General features: G+C 38.1%; 2 protein-coding genes and 1 pseudogene across 4 annotated transcripts; 2 read left to right on the top strand and 1 right to left on the bottom strand.

Annotated features, from left to right (window-relative positions):
• Nucleotides 1-591: 591 nt before the first annotated feature.
• LOC126633978 (40S ribosomal protein S30-like) lies at nucleotides 592-976 on the top strand (annotated as a pseudogene).
• Nucleotides 977-1,976: 1,000 nt separating this feature from the next.
• On the top strand, nucleotides 1,977-5,808 carry LOC126582571 (uncharacterized). Of its 3 annotated transcripts, XM_050246720.1 has the most exons (9): nucleotides 1,977-2,134; nucleotides 3,570-3,728; nucleotides 3,808-3,878; nucleotides 4,037-4,156; nucleotides 4,247-4,365; nucleotides 4,519-4,600; nucleotides 4,776-5,078; nucleotides 5,147-5,361; nucleotides 5,460-5,808. In XM_050246720.1, exons 2-9 carry the CDS (start codon nucleotides 3,575-3,577, stop codon nucleotides 5,467-5,469), a joined length of 1,074 nt encoding a protein of 357 aa, XP_050102677.1. In that variant the 5' UTR covers nucleotides 1,977-2,134; nucleotides 3,570-3,574; the 3' UTR covers nucleotides 5,470-5,808. The 3 variants fall into 3 exon arrangements, with proteins under 3 accessions (XP_050102677.1, XP_050102676.1, XP_050102675.1); XM_050246719.1 differs by lacking the exons at nucleotides 1,977-2,134; nucleotides 5,460-5,808 and adding an exon at nucleotides 3,415-3,464 and having other exon boundaries at nucleotides 5,147-5,383; XM_050246718.1 differs by lacking the exons at nucleotides 1,977-2,134; nucleotides 5,460-5,808 and having other exon boundaries at nucleotides 3,494-3,728; nucleotides 5,147-5,383.
• Nucleotides 5,809-7,412: 1,604 nt separating this feature from the next.
• LOC126633977 (NADH dehydrogenase [ubiquinone] iron-sulfur protein 1, mitochondrial-like) lies at nucleotides 7,413-9,779 on the bottom strand. The gene is made up of 3 exons (XM_050304479.1): nucleotides 9,228-9,779; nucleotides 8,584-8,830; nucleotides 7,413-7,767 (listed from the first exon to the last, which is right to left on the bottom strand). The coding sequence occupies exons 1-3, from the start codon at nucleotides 9,658-9,660 to the stop codon at nucleotides 7,413-7,415; spliced, it is 1,035 nt and encodes a 344-aa protein (XP_050160436.1). The 5' UTR covers nucleotides 9,661-9,779.
• Between the last annotated feature and the right edge of the window lie 9,622 nt (nucleotides 9,780-19,401).

Below are 19,401 nucleotides of genomic sequence, written 5' to 3'. Positions count from 1 at the left end.
TATAATATTGACCTATGTTTTACTTACAGTTTACAAAAACTGCGATTTTGAGTGTAAAAATATGACTCATTGTATTGAATTGATTTACAACAGTATGATTACAAATAAGAAAGACTCTAAAGATCAAAACTAGAATTACCTTGTTCTACAAGTTAAGTTTATACTATCTAGAACAAGGTAAGGAAATACTATCTAGAAGCATTCGGAGCAAGTCACTTGATAAAGTCTCTCTAATTGACTTTTTCTTATGTCTGCAAGAAGTACACAAGAATGTTTAACCTTATGATTCATTTTTGGGAAGTTTCATGAAAAGGATTTGGACTAAGTTTATTTTAATAAAAAAAAACTATGCTATAACTTTATTTAATGAATAAGATTTAAATTTTAATGAAAAACTTTTAAATTTTAATAAAGATAACAAAAAAAACTTAAATTTTAATGAAAAAGACATAATTTTAATATTAAAAAATATTTAAAAAAAAATCTGATGTGCGGATCCGCGCATTCTCACACAAACTGTTTATGAAACTTAATGATATTACACTGTTTATGAAACTTACGACACTGTTTATGAAACTTACTACACTATTCATGAAACTTACTATATTGTTTATGAAACTTAACGGTACTACACTATTTATAAAAGTTAACAGTGCTACACTGTTTATAAAGCTTAACAGTACTACAGTATTTATGAAACTTAACAATACTTTGGCCCGCAGCCATAGGAAAGGTCCACGGTTCTTTGGCCCGCGCCAGTAAGGTGAGAGGCTAGACAGGCAAAGTGGTCAAGCAGGATAAGAAGAAGCAGCAGCCCCAGGGCCGCGCCCACAAACGCTTGCAATACAACCATAGATCCGTCACCCCGGTAATTGGCATCGGAAAGAAGAGGGGACCCAACTCGTCTGAGAAGTAGGGCAAAGATTCAAGCTTTGAAAGGATGAGAAGTTCTTCCGAGATTAAGAAAAATTAAAGGCTTTATTTTTGTTTAATCTTCACTCTTTGTTCTTAAGACCTTAACAACACTGGTTTGTTAGTTCATAGAAAGATATTTGGAAGTGTTGGATTAGGTTGGGATTTTTTTTTATCTAATTTGAATTAGCAGCAATGCGATTTTGTTTTTGGTTTCTAAGAACATTAATGCAATTTTGTTTCTGGTTGCTGGTTTGTCAAAAAAATATGAAGCTGCAGAAGATTGAGGTGGTGCATGCGTTTATACTTAGAATGTTATTTGTTTTTGTTTTTTTTGTTTTTCTATTCTTATCATTAAATAAAGTTATTACGTGGCTTTTGGATAAAATTCAAAATTTTGAAGCTATTTTCATTAATTTTTTATTTATTTTTTATTATAGACAAATCCCTTGATAAGGTTAAATCTAAGACCAAGATCATTTGATTCATTGCACACCAATTGTATCAAAATTTTTTTTTTCAAACAATGTGTTCAATAAACCATGTCAACAAGACACAAGAAACTCGGAAAACCCAACACGTAAAAAATAGGGAACATCCTAGTCCACGTAAAGAACCCAGTAGAACTAGATAGGCTAAAAAAAACACTAACTAGTACAATTTTAATTATCAACAAGATGACGTTTTTCGGTTATTCCATTGTTTTATTTGTGAAACAGACTGTTTTAGTGCAATTGGAGGCAAAATTGTTGGAGATGTTTTTAAGATAAAAAAATCTAAAAAATCTGTTCACACTCGTGTGGGATGATGTCCAACTGCCCAAGCAAAAAATTTAAACCTAAATGACTAAAATACCCATGTCACATAACCACCTCACACAAGCCTCAAGGGGAAGAGGTCGCTGGTTAAACTTGTAATTATCTCTCATAGAAGGAGCATTATTGTAAATTGCTCAAACTCCAATTCGAGCGGGAAAATTGTATTCAGGAGAACTCAAGACAAACGCACCTTTAACAAACTTCTTCAGGTCGTCAGTGATTTTTCAAGAAACCATAGGCTTGGAGGAGAGAGAGAGAGCTAAAGATTAAAGCTTGAAGCTTGAAAGTGAAAACCATATCAAATTCAATCCCAATCCTTGAAGCCTGCAGGAAGAGGGAGCGAAGGCCAACGATTTTCGGATTGCATGTGTTCTGATATCCCGATTGCTTTATCAGTCCGAACGGTCCGTTTCTGCAAATTTATTTCGTATAATTTGATTGTTTCTTTGATTTCTGAATTGAGTTTCTGCAAATTTCTATTTAGGGTTGCTGATATTTCTTCAATCCCTTATTTCTTTCAAGTGGGTTTCTGCTAAAGAACTCGAATTTCTCCATAGCAGTGTATTTTTTTTCTTTACTTTCTGAATTGGGGTTTTTTTTTTTTTCAAATGAGGTTCTGATATAAGACTCGAATTTGTGTAATTGAATGTGATTGTTTCTTTGATTTCTCAACTGGGTTTATGGAATTTTTTTGTTAGAACTAGTAATTGGACATTTTTTTTCCAAGAACTGCGTATCTTTAGCTTTGTTCCTCCTTTTTTCGAGTGGAATTTATGCTTGTTTTCGTGTTGGATTTGGTTGAAAAATTGGATGTTGGTTGATGCATGTAGTTATTGGATTCTGCCGAATCCAGAACCTGGAAAATTTCTAACCCTTTCTTTCTCGGAAAGGAGCCTAAGTTTGAAAATTGGTTTCCCACACTAGAAATAATTCGAAATTCTGCATTTCCATCCATGTTAATTAATTACATTTCTCTTTCCTAGAAACTAGTGCCATGTCTTCTTGATTTCTTTATCAAAGTAGAGTAATGTTTCGGTTAAAGTAAACATACTAGTAACTAAACAAACAACTTGCTACTTAGCTGACTTTTCTTAAACAAGAAGTCATGAAGACAACAATGTAGCTTTGTTCCTCGGTTTTTTATATTGGGGATTTCTGCTAATTTGATGTTGATTTGGGAATTGAATCTTGGCTGGATGTAGAAGTTGGATTCTGCAGAATGCAGAATCTGGATATTTTGTAACTCCCTTCTTGGAAAGGGACCAAAGTTAGAAAATTTGTTTCCGTATATGCCCTAGAAGCAATTCCTAATTCTGTCCTTCCTCCATGTTAATTGAGTTGCAATTTTCCTAGTAACCTATGCCGTGACTTATGGATTTCTAATACAAGTAGAGGTTTGCTACAGTTAATATAAGTCTAACTGAATGTACTAGTATGTAAACCAACAACTTTCCAATTATCTTTAACTGTTAACTGATGTTTGTGTTGCATTAGTAGTAGTTAAAATTCAGTCTCACCATAGATTTTACTTAATTTCCGATGTTTTGGATGCTAGTTCCCTTTATCTTCTCTCTATCCGCTCTAAATTTTCAAATTAACTCCTAGGAAACTGACATGTAACACTACTTCAGTTCAGCATGTAAGTATTGATAGCAGGTGCCTTTGTGAAAGCTAGTTACTCGTATCTTCTCTCTAAATTTTCAAATTCTATACATTCTTGAAATTATCAAGTAGGTGTGTGATTGGTAGTTCTTCATCTGATAAATCATTCAATGAGTATAACCTCTGAACTTTTCTGTTAGTCATTAATCATAATGCCTCTGGTTCTACTTGTTTTAGGTGCTATGGATCTCGATTTGGAATTTTTTACCCTTTTGGCAGACCTCAAATCACGGAGGGACAAGCTCATTTTGATGGCAGGTCTTAATGGTTCTGGCAAAACCACCATCTTGAACAAGATTCACTCTGAAGGAGTCTCTACTGAGATGGTCACACCCGGTGAGCCCGTAGCCCCCTATCCTCTTTATGCCTACTTCTGAATTCTTATGCATTTTGTGCCTATTGTTTACTGTTGCAGGATTTAGTGTTGAGACGGTGAAACATGCCTATATTAACATTGCAGCGTTTGATGTTGGGAGTGAAAACAGGGTAGCTCCTCTCTCTTATCTTGTACTATTTTTGAATGATTTCTTACAAGGCCGTGAAGTGGGTAAACATATGGTTTTTGTAATGTGTATCATGATTTTTTAATTTCAGAAGATCTACTTTTTCATAGGCAGTGACTGTTTTAGATATTCCCAATACAGATACCTCCACTGTACATGCAGCATTTCCAGAACAAGAAAGGTCTTATTTTTGTGGTAGATAGCAACGACCAGAACCGAGTGTTGGAGGCAAGGGATGAGTTACACAGGATGTTGCAGGAGGTAGTTTCATGATTTCCATGAATAATTGTTTGGAAATATAAAATATTTGAGTTATGTTTTTTTATAACGATGAATTGAATTTGGCTGCAGGATGAACTCAAGAACGTTGTTGTGCTTGTACTAGCCAACAAGCAAGATCTTTGTAATGCAATGACTGCAGAAGAGTTGAGCAAAGAGCTGGATATTAAGTCTCTCAGAATTAATCAGTGGTAAACTATTTTATCATTCAATGGCGTTTTAGGATTCATATAGCCGACCCCACTTAGTGGGAAAAGGCTTTGTTGTTGTTGTCATGTAAAAATTACGATTTGCAGATAATAAAGTATGTCATAAACTATAACTGCTGTCAATGTAATTTTCAGGCATATTTCTAGTACTAGTGCAATCAGTGGGGATGGCTTGCTTGAGGCTTTGCGTAAATTTTTTTGGGCCATTGATTCCATGGTAATTGCCTAGAATTTGCTTACGATAAGAAAACTAATTAACTCTTGTTATTAGTTTGTGGATTGGTTTATTATGTTGCAACATTTCTGTGTCCTTAAAAACAGGCATAATTCATGAACATTGAACAGATTGCATTTCGTGTTTTCTTACCTATATTATTCCTCTTCATTGGCAGGTCCCTCATGTGCATGTGTTAATTTGTGTTGATAAAGATAAGGATATACGCTGCAGTGGTGAAGAAATAGGTAAAGACGAAGATGAACATAAAGACTTTCAGTCTACTATCCAGGAGGTCTTTACTCAAAATGATTGGGTGCCGACTCCATCCGCGGTTAATCCTGAATTTCACTTCACTTGTGTGAGTCGACTGGATTATATCATGGACTGTGTTCAGGAGGCTTGTAGCTGCGGTCTGCCGGTTGACTTGATGGTATTGGACTATGAATATATCATGGAAATGGGGCAAGATGCGTTCAAGGTACCTGAAACCTCTCAATGTAACCGAAATTTCATTGTTGATGTTTATTTTGCTTAAATATTTGACAGGCAATGAAAGATGAATGGCATAGAGCTGAGTTTGACGGGCATGTTATAGGCGTGACTTCTAGAAATGAGAATATAGACCATCAGCGGATTGTTCCAATGCCCGGAGTGCTACTTAATTTACACTTCAGTGTGTTCAGCAATAAGGAGAGGGTTTCTGTCATATTCGGACATATTTTTGGCAACAGATACTTAAGTCGAGCCTCAAGGTTCAGCAGGCAAGCTGCCTTCCATTGTTAGTCTGTTTTGCTGATTGCTTATTGTTAGCTTATGTTTGCAAGTTCTGACAATAATGTGCTCTTTTGATTATTTGTAGGGTCATGTAGCGATGAATGATATAAGAGGCATTGAACTGTACTGTAAATACACAGATTGCCACACAGATTGCGGAATACCAGTGAAGGTTGCGGGTTTTGTTGAGGTCCATTGAGTGATAGCAGCACTGTTATATATATACAGATGACCGCACTGATATACATATTACATATACAGAATTGAGTAAATACATATACACAGGACCGCACTGTTATACATATACCACCTAGCAACATTATTATCTAGATACCCTTATGAATTTGTTGGGGATCTCACTAATACCACTTAATAGCTCATGTAAGAAGTGTCTATCGCTCTGCTATGAATGAAATAGCTCGGTTTTCTGCTTATCTCTCTCTCTCTCTCTCTCTCTCTCTAAAATATGCATGGGTTTACTGCCCCTTATGGCGAAATGGATCTTTTCCATCACAGATCTTCTCAGTAACGTACCCTCGTCCCACCCATAAACATATGCATCCTGAGGCAAATACATAGTAGCTAACACAAGTGTTAACACTCCAGTTAGTGATAATCCATGCTAGCACCGGTGACTTAGGTGGGGCTTTTGGCCTCCAACATCCATCTCCTCCTATCCGCCCTAGACGAGACCAGCACTACACCCATTAATCAAGTTAATAAGGACAATAGCTCCTGAACATCCAGAGCATTCAAATTCCAATGAAACCCAAAATTCTCGCTCAAAGGAAGATGACAGGAACTAAAGCACGCCTATCATGGAAAAGAAATGAGAGTAATGATCTGTGCAGTCTAGGAGAAGAAATGCATATGCAGAGAAAGAATTATCTCTAAAATACAAAAGCAAACCCTCTCACAGAGATAATCACTTCTCAAACTCATTGTATTAGATTCCACCGAAATAACCCAGATAATAGACATCACACAACTTCTCAATACCATACCCTCCTCCCACCCAAAAACATATGCTATGTCTAGTACAAAAACAGATGGTTAACGCTAACACAAGTGTTAACACTCCAGTGAGTAGTAAACCACGCTAACACCTGTGCCTTAGGCAATACTTTCGGCCTCCAACATCCATCTCCCCCTATCCACCCTGTACAAGACCAGCACTACACCCATTAACCAAGTTAATAAGGACAATAGCTCCCGAACATCCAGAGCATTAAAATTCCTATGAAACCCAAAATTCTCGCTCAAAGGATGATGACAGGAACTAAAGTACATGAAAAAGATTTGAGAATGATGATCTGTACAGTCTAGGAAAAGAAAGGCATATGCATTAAACCCCGCTCACCACTCTTATGAAAACCTCACCCTTTCCCCATTACCCACCAAAACTGGAAGCAAGAATAAAACAAATTAACGCCTTGAATAATGTCTTCCCATGAGCTTTTCTGGAGCCTAGTGACAATATTTAAGTCCCAAACATCTACATGCAGCCCATACTGAAGTCCCCAAAGAGTTGAGGCCCCTTTGTTTGAGATGTTTATCCTTAATTTTTCACCTTCTCATTCACACTTCACAACAATTAAGCTTTTGGGCCCAACCCCTCCATTGAGCCTCACATTTGGAGAGCCCCAATCTTCTTCTGGAACCCACTGTTTTATAAGGTTTTCAAAGTAGTACGGTCTAGTGGTAAGCCCATTGTGAGGCTTAGCCCACTCTCCCACCCCCTTAGTGTAGATAGTATCGTTTGTTCATAAAATAAAATAAAAAAGGTGAAGGATGAGGGAAGCAAGCAAGTGAAGTTTGACCTGTCAACTTGCAGATGAATAAAACAAACGATCCAATTAACAAGAATAAAAGAAATAATTAATGATTCATCAATTATCAGAACTGTTTTATCTCAGCTACCTTGGCACTTGAATTTATGCATATTTAAGAAATTAAAAATGACTAATATCAGCCCTTACATCATACGTTAAAAATCTTAGTCTATGCAAGTTGTAAGTTTTGAAGTTTAGTGTAAGCATCATTGGCATATATTAGTCTCAGAGATAACAATCATCAAAAGTAGTCTACTAAAATCTACCTCATTTAATCGTGGGACGATGCGCAAGACCTCTGGACCTCGGCTATCAATTCGAATGTTGGATCCAACAGCATCAGTAACATCAATGGTCTCTGTTCCCTTTAATTCCCAATTTCGAGCTTTAAATGCAAACGGTTTTGAGGTTAGGGCTCCCACTGGACAGATATCTATCACATTTCCGGAAAGCTCACTTGTCATAAGTTTTTCGACATAAGTCCCAATTTCCTCTCCGCTGCCACGACCTAACATGCCAAGGTCCTGAACCCCCGCAACCTCAGTTGCAAATCTGACACACCTGTTCAACCAAACGCGCTTTCTATATCAGAAGCTTGCAACTACAATTAAAACAAGAGCTCTATCCAAGCCGATGAATGATGCAACTGTTTTCTGATATATCAAAAATTTATTTTAAGAAGGTGATAAACTTAAACCCTAACTACAATGTGATGTACGTTGTTAATTTGAAAACTTACTCTACCTAGAGAAAACATCATGGACTACATGATTTGCGAATGTCATAACTCGCTGTCGAATGCAATACACTAGGGATAGACTTACAACTCTTAACAGATTGTGTACATTTAAAGGTAAAACTGGGACAATATTTAGCATCACTAAAAATACACTAACACCAAACAACAAATAGATCAATCATTCAGTAACTCACTGTTAAATGCAATAGACTAGGGGTAGACTAACAACTCTTACAGATTGTGTACTTTTAGAGGTAAAACTGGGACAATATTTAGCATCACTAAAAATACACTAACACCAAACAACAAATAGATCAATCATTCAGTAACTCACTGTCGAACGCAAACCACTAGGGATAGACTACCAACACTAGAGATTGTGTACTTTTAGAGGTAAAACTGCGACAATATGTAGCATCACTAAAAAAATGAAAAATACACTAACACCAAACAAGAAATAGATCAATCATTCAGTAAATAGTTTCTCATGCTTCAAAACAAGGCATGAAGGGATAAAATGTGTATTTTTTTAGAATAAAAAAGATTACACTAGAAGAAATTTTACCAAAAAATCATACAGTTCACTAGAACTGTAGTGAATATGTGGTGTATAAGAAGAGGCAATGCTGGATTCTGACCTTGTACATTGAATACACCGAGTCATTACAGTCTTCACCAAAGGACCAAGATTCTTATCAACTACGGATCTCTTCACCTCAGTAAAACGGCCGCGATCAGATCCAAATGCCATAGACTGATCCTGCAGATCACATTCTCCTCCCTGATCGCAAATTGGACAATCCAAGGGATGATTCATCAGCAGAAACTCCATCACCCCTTCTCGAGCCTTCTTTGCTATTGGTGTATCGGTCTTAATTTTCATGCCTAAGAAGAAACTTTTGTCAAAAAATCACAACTTTATGCACAAAAAGATAAAGTAAAATTTAATTCTACTGTAACCACAACCAAATTATGCCATAGCCAAACAATGTATTGCTCAATTAACAAAATATCATATCAAAATCAAAATGTTACTGTGAATCCAAAAACAATAATCAGAACCTCGCAAAATTGTGCACTACCGAAAATCCTAGTGTGAAATAGAATCATAATTCACACTTCTACGGAGGAAACATGTAACAACAATAGTCAATTAAGTTATACACTAAAGAGATTAGGAATTCGACAAACAGAAAACCCGGAAAGAAAGTCCGAAAATTGGAAATTTGAAGCAACAAACAGCTAACACAAGCTGAAAATGGAGGTTAGAGGGGAACCTAACCAGGCATGGCAGGCATGGCACAGGAGGCGACGGGCTTCGGCGACTTCTCAACCTCAACAAGGCACATACGGCAGTTACCGGCGATCGACAACCGGCTATGGTAGCAGAATCTAGGGATGTCAACGCCGGCGACCTCACAGGCCTGCAACACAGTAAATCCCTTGGGGATTTTGACGGGGTATCCATCGACAAAGACCTCGATGGCATCTTCGGGATTCGGGAAGTGGACACGGGCCCCGCCCACAGGGGTCCGAGGAGGGAGATCTGCGGGGGGGTCGGGCTGGGCCGCCGCCGCTGATTGGTCGGCGTTCTGGAGCTCCGGCGTGGTTGAGACCGCCCTGTGGAAGGAGAAGAATGGTCCAGGGTTCTGAGAGCTGAGGAGCCTTGACGCTGTGGGCCTCAGGGCCCTCGAAGCAAGCGATCCCAACCCCATTGCTGTCGATGATAGCTCGCACTAGCAATGTGTTCGATTTTGCTGCTTTCAGAAGCTCTGTGAGCTATGACGACGGAGAGAATTAGAAATGGAAGGTGTGGACGTTGCGTTGCGACGTCGGAAGTGGAGACTCTTTCCCCAATTGATTAACGAAAGAAGAGGCCCATTGAGAAAAGGCCCATTGAGAGCCCATTTGTTTTGTAGAACCCAAAGGAGACACACGCAGTTTACTTGTACGGAAATTCCATATAAGGCAGTAGAAGAATATAACGTTTAGGAGGTGTATTCAATTGAAATTTTGAGGGTTTTCTTTAAATGAATCTAGGAGGACTTAATCAGGATTTTAAATGTTTATTTGAAATTCAATGTGTATTCGATTAGGATTTTAAGATAATTTATTAAAGGGACTCTTAGATCGAGGTCCAAAAGCATAGAGCGTTTTTAGGAATGAGTTCGGTTATCTAATTATATGTTTTTATTTCTTTTATACTCATTTTATATTTTCTAAAAATATTAAAAATTAATTAAAATATTCTAATATTATGCATTTTCCAACTCTAAAAAAATATAATTAATATCTTATAACAAAAAAAATTAATATACTAACATAAATTTATGTGCAAAACATTCTATCCTAACTCAATACCTATACGTGAGATATGAAACCTAATTAAAATGTAGAAAAAACATAACATACCTACAAGTAAGACACATTAATATGTGACATGTTGATTATAAAAAAAAAGAAAAAAGAAAATGTCATATAGGTACATAAATATAATTAACCTGTGATATAGGTTGATTACAAAAATTAAAATAAAATCTATAAATAGGGTTTAAAGTAGAAGGAAGAATGAGAAATAACAAAAAGATAAATAAAAAGAAATAAGCAAAGAGATAGTTGGGAAGAAATTTGATTTTAATAATAAATCTTATTATTGAACAGATAACTATTGATAATTAAATAATTAAATATAACAAATTGGACTTATTTTAATAAACTGGATTATTCATACTATTAGCTCAAAAAATTGGACTTATATCAAGTTTTCCCATTATTAAATCCTTAGAAATATGAGTTTAATCAATTAAGATTTTAAAAAAGTTTATAGCATTCTAGGTCTATTCAATTAGAATTTGATTTTAAATAATTTGAAAAAGTTGAGGAATTAGAGGGAATTAGAGGGAATTAGAGAAATTTTCTAATGTATTTTATGCATCTACAAATCTCACATCTCGTATGAGATTTCGAATGAATTGAATTAAAATTTAGTGCATTTTGATCCAAGTCCAAAAAATTCAGCTATTTTCAAATCAGGTCCAAAACATGTAAGGTAGATTATATACAAAAACCTATTATACAGGTAGATAAACAAAAGTATTGTCTACCTCCATATATACCTAGAAAGTAGATATACTCTACAAAGTATGAGCAAAAAATTGGACTTATATCAAGTTTCCCCATTATTAAATCCTTAGAAATATGAGTTTAATCAATTAAGATTTTAAAAAAGTTTATAACATTCTAGGTCTATTCCATTAAAATTTGATTTTAAATAATTTGAAAAAGTTGAGGAATTAGAGGAGATTAGAGAGATTTTCTAATGTATTTTATGCATCTACAAATCTCACATCTCGTATGAGATTTCGAATGAATTGAATTAAAATTTAGTGCATTTTGATACAAGTCCAAAAAATTCAGCTATTTTCAAATCAGGTCCAAAACATGTAAGGTAGATTATATACAAAAACCTATTATACAGGTAGATAAACAAAAGTATTGTCTACTTTCTTGATAGATAAACAAAAGCCTATGAGCAAGAAGGTAGATAATTACGCATTTTTTTCTTTATATTTAGCTTTTTGTTCTGTTCGGAGATATTGAATGCTTAAGAAAATGGATATCGTTTTTTATTGTTGATTTCATGGAATTCTCAATAGCTCCTTACTCTTAACAGAACTCTCTAACCTCTGGTGTTGTGTTAGAAGATTTTGATACTGTCTTCACCAACAAGTTGTACCAGAGTCACCTTGATGATTTATGTGAGTTTTTAAGTATTCTTTTGTTCTTTCTTGATTAATCATCTTGATGCTACCAACGTGATCCAAAATCTCTTTTCTTTCATTCGTACTTTGACTTTTCACTGCACCAAATATCAACTTGTCATCCATTGTGGCGGCTGCTTCCCTTGTAGCACGCACCCTTTACATTCTTGCGAGTGACACCAAAAATCTAAGCAGTTCAGGTTTGACATCCATCAACGTGAATACTTCACTAGTTGAAGAACTAGTGGGTTGCGTGTTGGACTGTGAGCCAGGTCTTTCTTGTGCTCTGGTGAAAAGCTATATAACACCAGCCAATACCTGCCCGAGCCATTATGTTGGTGTTATGCTTGATGAACCTTCCTCCACACCTTATCTTGGATACGTTGGTGACATTTCAAGGTTTGTTTGGAACTTCCTGGCTGAAAGAACTTCTATTCCAAAGGAAAATGCAAGCTCTGTTTGTTCTCAAGATTGCAGTAATGACGGTGAAGTATGCATTAGAGCAGAAACAGAGGGAAAGGGTGCATGCGTCGTCTCCACAACCAGGTACCTAACTAGAAATCGCAGATTCATTTTAATAAGCATGCTTATTTCTTAATCAATTTTTTTTAGTGGATGATGCTTTAATGGAATAAACCGTGCCTCATTCTCCTAGTTGAGGGGTCTGACCTGCTTGCCAGGTCGTATTATTTGAAACTTCCATCCAAAGATCCTGTTTTTGTCCAGACCAACCTTTTATCTGTTCACTGTAGGTTTATAGATCGTGGTAAAGTCAACTAACTACACTATCCAAAAAATTTCTTTCGATCATCTTGTCTTACTAGTGAGCATGGCCCTTGTCTTGGCGTACCTTGCTATAGTGATTTTCAAAGCCTGCGTGACAAAGACTTTGAAACGCGATTGATAAAGTTGAAATTGTGTAAATCATTGATATGTTATATTGTGTTCTTCCATGGAAGTAGAGCAAAGGTTGGTATGTACAAGAAAGTTTTGAAACAACGGAACAATTATTAGTTTCAGAAGCAAATATTTTGCTCCTTTTGCGATTTATGTAGATTCGTGGTATTTTTCGTATTTGTTTGACCAGATCTACATGGGCATCTTGGTTCTGATATGATTTTATGTTTTCATCCAAAAACTTACATTCAAAATAAACCACGGCAAGTGGTCCAATGGAATTACGGTAGATTTCCAAGTTATAGTTGTTTGGATTTGAGTCAAGAAACTGGCAAAAACACGAATTATTTCTTGTTTGAAAGTTTTAGGGGGAACTGTGTCTTTTTCTATGTCACCATTCCTCAATTCTCATTTGTAAATCTTGCCTTTCACTAACTATTTCTCTAAGAAAGGCTATTGGTGACTGATTTATAGTTAGATCAGATAGGTTCTGACCTCGACTATGCCTCTTTGATTGTTCCTTCCTTGTCGTTATTGGTGGCTGCAATGCACAATTTCTGTTTTTTGGAATGAAATTCGCCCTTGATTTTCGTTGCCGAACCTTTTGCGAACTTTTATCACCCTCTCAAGAAAATATCTAGCTCTTGTTGACCACCTATCTTCTTTCCGTCTCCTCATCACCATCATTCGTTTCCTGAATGTAACTATAATATCCAGTTCTAACTTTTTGCTAAAAATGAGATTCGTTTCTGTAGAAAAAGAATGTGTGGCTGAAAAGTATATCTCATTGATACGTGAATATGAAAATATATACAATTACATTCCTTGCTCAACAAGGTATTATCCCTACAGGATACACCTACAATTAGGATTACAATCATATCTAGACTCCAACTAGGATTCTATTGTCTAACACTCCCCCCCAAGTTGGAGAGTGGATGTCAAGAACTCCCAACTTGCACAACATAGTCGAAAACTTGTCCTTCCCGAGAGGCTTGGTGAATAAATCCGCCAACTGGTGTGCCGTACCAACATACTTGGTTGTGACAGTGCCATCCGCAATCTTATCTCGTATAAAGTGACAATCCATCTCAATGTGACGAGTCCGCTCATGAAAAACAGGATTAGCGGCTATATGTAATGCTGCTTGATTATCACAAAATAATGCAGAAGGGCCATCCAAAGGAATGTTCAAGTCCTTTAACAAATAACGAAGCCAAACTAACTCACAACAAGCACCGGCCATAGCCCTATATTCCGCCTCAGCTGAAGAAAGTGAAACAGTTTTCTGCCGCTTCGTCCGCCACGAAATCAAAGAATTGCCTAAGAAGACACAATACCCAGAAGTCGAACGACGAGTGATAGGACAACCTGCCCAGTCAGAGTCACAAAATGCAACTAACTTGGTTTGGTTGTCAGAACGGAATAATAAACCTTGTCCTGGAGTAGACTTCAAATAACGAACAACGCGAAGCGCAGCATCCATATGAGGTACACGTGGCTCGTCCATAAACCGACTCAAAACATGCACAGAATATGTGATATCCGGCCGAGTGATGGTGAGGTAGATTAATCGTCCTATTAACCGCCGATACTTTTCAGGATCCTTGAGAAGTTCTCCTTGATCAGATAATTTTGTATCATCCATAGGGAAAGCAATCGGCCATGCTCCCAGAAAACCATAATCCTTGAGGATCTCTAGTGCATACTTTCGTTGTGAAATATAAATCCCATGTTGAGATCGAGAAACCTCAATACCCAAAAAATATTTTAAATCACCAAGATCTTTTATTCGAAAGTGATCTCGAAGAAAAGACTTTAGAGAATTAATGGCACTGACATCATTGCCTGTGATCACAATATCATCTACATAAATGAGCAAGGCTGTGAAAGAAGTACCGGACTTTCTGGTGAACAGTGAGTAGTCAGCTTTGGATTGTTGAAAGCCGGCAGAAAGAATGGCACTAGTGAACTTGGCAAACCACTGACGAGAAGCCTGCTTGAGACCATAAAGAGACTTGTGAAGGCGACACACAAGATTCTCCCCCTGTCGCCGAAGACCAGGAGGAGGAGACATGTAAATTTCCTCATCCAAATCACCATGCAAGAAAGCATTATTAACATCAAGCTGATGGAGAGACCAAGACTGACTAGCAGCGAGGGCAAGAAGACAACGCACTGTAATCATCTTAGCAGTAGGAGAAAAGGTGTCATGATAATCAATAGCTGCGGCTTGAGTGAAACCCTTAGCAACCAAGCGAGCTTTGTAACGCTTAATAGAACCATCAGAATTATGCTTGAGTTTGTACACCCACTTACAATCAATAGGAACTTTGCCAGAAGGCAAGGGAGTCAATGTCCAAGTACCGTTGGCATGTAAAGCCTCAAGTTCCTCATTCATGGCACGACGCCAATTAGGATCACGAGCAGCCTCTGCAAAAGAAGATGGCTCCAAACTCCGACTAACAGCGTAAATATATGAAAGATGATTGGGAGAGAAACGGTGGTAAGAAATAAAATTACAAAGTGGATATCGCGTACCTTTGACAGAACTGGGCGGCGAAGACGATGGGTGTGGAGGCAGAATCACCTGCGAGCAAACATAGTCTTTTAAATAGGACGGGGGGTGGTGAGTGCGGGAGGAAGTGCGGGTGGCGGGTAAAGGAGGTGGATGTGCCGGGGGTGATGAGGTGCTGAGAGGGGCCGTGGGTAGGGTAGGAGAAGTGGGATGAGGGTCGGTGGAGGAATGGACAGGGGGGTCCGGGACCGAAATGTGAGGAGTGGGTGGTATAGAAGTGGAGGGGGGAATGTGTGATGCGGTGTCAGGTATAGGAGGCAGGGGAATGGGGAAGGGATCAGGATGTGAAGGTGACGTGGGGCCAGGATGGGGTGGATAGGGAAAGTCCGGGGAATGGGGAATTGGCAGAGAAGGTGTGGGGGTGTGGGTAGGTGGGGACGTGGCAGCAAAAGGGAAGGAATCTTCATGGAAAATAACATCTCGACTGGTGAAGGTGCGATGAGTTTCTAAGTCATATAATTTGTATGCTTTTTGGCCATGAGGGTAACCAATGAAAGCGCATCGTTGGGCCCTAGGGGAAAATTTTGTGGTGGGATGGATAGAGGTGGCATAAGCTAGGCAACCGAAGACGCGAAAGTGGTCATAGGATGGGGTTGTAGTATGGAGAACCTCGAAAGGAGATTTATTATGTAAAAGGCGGGTGGGGAGACGATTGATGGTATAAGCAGCGGTAAGAACAAATTCACCCCAAAATTTGAGGGGAAGATGTGATTGAAAACGAAGGGCGCGAGCGGTTTCAAGAAGGTGCCTATGTTTGCGTTCAACAACGCCATTTTGTTGCGGAGTGTAAACACATGAAGTTTGAAAAAGAACCCCATGATCAGAAAAAAAATTGCGAAGAGAAACAAATTCTCCTCCATTATCGGTACGAATGCTTCGAACCTGAGTGTGAAATTGGGTATTAACATAGGCAAAAAAGGATTTGATTATTTGTTGAGTATCAGATTTATGCGTCATGAGAAAGACCCACGTAAAGCGGGAAAAATCATCCACAATAGTCAAAAAATAATGAGCACCAGTAAGGGAAGATTGACGATTTGGACCCAAATATCACAATGAATTAAATCAAAAGGAAAAGTTGTAGAAATTGAACTTAAACCAAAAGGTTGACGAGTTTGTTTGGCCAAAGGACAAACATCACAAACATGACTAGAATCAAATGAACAATGAAGGAAATTAGAGGCTAAAACTTGCAAACGACCATGAGAAGGGTGACCAAGACGTCTATGCCATAATGAGGATGAGATGGTGATGAAGTTGCAGAGAGGTTGACAGGTGGGGAATGAGGAGGTAAGGGCCACGAGGTAATAAAGGTCGCCATGTCGCTTACCCACACCAATCATCGCCTTCGAAACCAAGTCCTGCAAAACACACCAAGAAGGAAAAAATGTTACGGAACACGATAATCCATCTGTAAGTTTACCAACCGATAAAAGGTCCACTTTAAAATTAGGGACACATAAAACATCTTCCAAATCAATCAAGGAATTTAAACGAAGAGTGCCAGTTAAAGTAATTGGAGCGGTGTCATCGCTAGGCAAAGAAACAGGTGGCAGGTGCGAAGCAGAAGTATTAACCAAACATGAAGCGGAGGAAGTGATATGATTCGTGGCGCCACTGTCAATGATCCATTGACCATGATGAGAAGCCACGGGTAACAAACCTGTGGCAAAGTGATCACGGGAAACGGTATGAGCCTGAGGAGTAGGTTATGTGGTGTCATTGAGGGCAGCAAGGAGACGCTGATGCTGCTCGGCAGAAAGATGGGGCATGGCAACTTGCAGGTCATGCAAAGTGGGATGCGGCATGTGATGGGCTGATGGGCCAGAGTGTGGAAGCAGATCGTCCAAAATGGGCTGATACGCGTGATTAGCAGATGGGCCAGGGCTTGAAGGGCCTGCTGAGCTTTGGATGGACCGAGAGGCAACATTATTGTTGCGAGCAGAAGGAGCAGCAACGCTGCTGCGGGCAGAACCTGCGGAAGTGGAGGATCGGCGAGGAGGTCTCCACGGCTGACCATGGAGAGAATGACCAACAGGATACCCATGAAGCTTATGGCAAGTATCGCGGATGTGGAAGTCATAACCGCAATAGGTGCAATGTAGAGGAGGTCGATCGGACGAAGACCGAGGAGAGCTACGCACCACCATGGCAGCAGGAGGCTCGGCAGTACGTGAAAAACCAAGGGCACGTTGTTTTTCAGCTTGAGAAACAGAGGAACAGGCTTGGCGGACTGTGGGCAAAGGATTCATTAGAAGAATCTGGTCCCGAACGGCGGCAAACGATTCATTGAGACCCATAAGAAACTGCATAAGTTGTTGACGATCATGTTTGGTGCCACAAGAACAGGAGCATGCATCACTATAGGAGGCGAGCTCGTCCCAAAGCCCTTTTAGGCGAGTGAAGTATGTTGAGACCGAGGAGGACCCTTGGGAGATAGTGGCTATTTCACGATTCAGGTGGAAGATACGGGGAGCATTAGACTGGGAAAAACGTTCACGAAGATCGTCCCAAACGGCCTTAACGGTGGTGGAAAAAAGAACTGATTCGGAAAGGTCGGGCTCCAGGGAATGAAGGATCCATGAAAGGATCATATCATTGCAACGCCTCCAAGAGGCGTGAGCATCAGGGTCCTCGGAAGATGAGGGTTCTTCAATATCACCTGTGATAAAACCAAGTTTATTCTTGGCGCTTAAGGAGATGTGCATCCCGCGTGCCCAGGTCGTGTAGTTATCTCCGTTTAACTTCTTGGAGACAAGAACAAGATTGGGATGGTCGGAATGGTGAAGATAAAAAGGGTTGGTGCTACCATCGGAAGAAGAGTCTCCCATGGTAAAAAAAAAAAAAGAAATGGCAGGGATGACTGCCAAAAAAAGGAGCTAGGGTTTGAAACCTGCTCTGTATACCATGTAGAAAAAGAATGTGTGGCTGAAAAGTATATCTCATTGATACGTGAATATGAAAATATATACAATTACATTCCTTGCTCAACAAGGTATTATCCCTACAGGATACACCTACAATTAGGATTACAATCATATCTAGACTCCAACTAGGATTCTATTGTCTAACAGTTTCTTGCATGTAGTTGTAATCACTTGTAATGACAAGCGTTATAACTTTCAGGAATAGATCAACTCCAAAATACAAGATTGGCCAATTCGGGAATATAACCATTTAGTTTCCTCCAATATTTTATATTGCTAATTATCCTTTTGGAATTAGACAATTTCTCCATAACACCTCAAAATACAAAATTACAAAATTACACTCAATACTGATTTTTCATTTTTTTCGATTGTCCAAGTCAATTTTACGTTATGTATAAGTATTGAAATGAGTCAAATGAAACAAAATATTCATTTATAAGGATGTAGTAAAATAACTGTGAGGGAGTGTTAGGTACCCCTACTTCCTGCCAAAAGTGTTTGAGTGCATATTGAATGATCTTGCATTCTTTTGGTTTAACACTGGTTAGCAACCTACTAGAATAAAAATGAGAAAAATATGACATCCTTATTTAAAAAATTTCAGTCTCAATTCTAAATCACAACGTGTTTCAATGTAATCAGAATTTGCATGGAAATAAACTCATTTCACCAACATGATTGAAAAAGGATACGAGCGAATTGAATAAGGTTTATATTGATGAAACTCTTTTCAAAATGTGAAAATAAATGAAAATGTAGACAAAGATAAAAGAAAATAATTAGCAACATGATAAATGTAAGTCATCGCACTTAGTTCACATTTTAAACTTCAAAGCATGACATTTGGAATGTAGACAATGGTCCTTTTGGGGTAGACAATTTTTCCACCCGAGCTCTTTAATACAAAATTATTAATTTACTGTCTATATTGACGGTAGGTTATACAAAATTACTAATTTACTGTCTATATATATTGACTGTACGTTTAGAGATCGGGGTAAAGTCAACTATATAAAGGTTTCCAATTTGTATATAGATTTGAATCTTGTATTTTGATCATAGAGATATGTGACAAAGTTTCGAAACAACGGAGCAATTATTCGTTTCCCACGCAAATATTGTGCTCCTTTTGCGATTATGTAGATTCTAATCTTTTTCATATTTGTTTCTGATATAATTTTAGGGTTGTTTTATTCGTATCTCACATACTGTTAAATACACTTTACATATTAAATACATTCCACATATATATTTTTAATTAATATTTATTTTAATACACCTCAAACACAT

This window comes from Malus sylvestris, chromosome 9 (assembly GCF_916048215.2).
Source record: "Malus sylvestris chromosome 9, drMalSylv7.2, whole genome shotgun sequence".
Classification (NCBI taxonomy): domain Eukaryota; kingdom Viridiplantae; phylum Streptophyta; class Magnoliopsida; order Rosales; family Rosaceae; genus Malus; species Malus sylvestris.
Note: the sequence above shows the minus strand (reverse complement) of the source record. Positions and strands in the feature narration are given on the sequence as shown.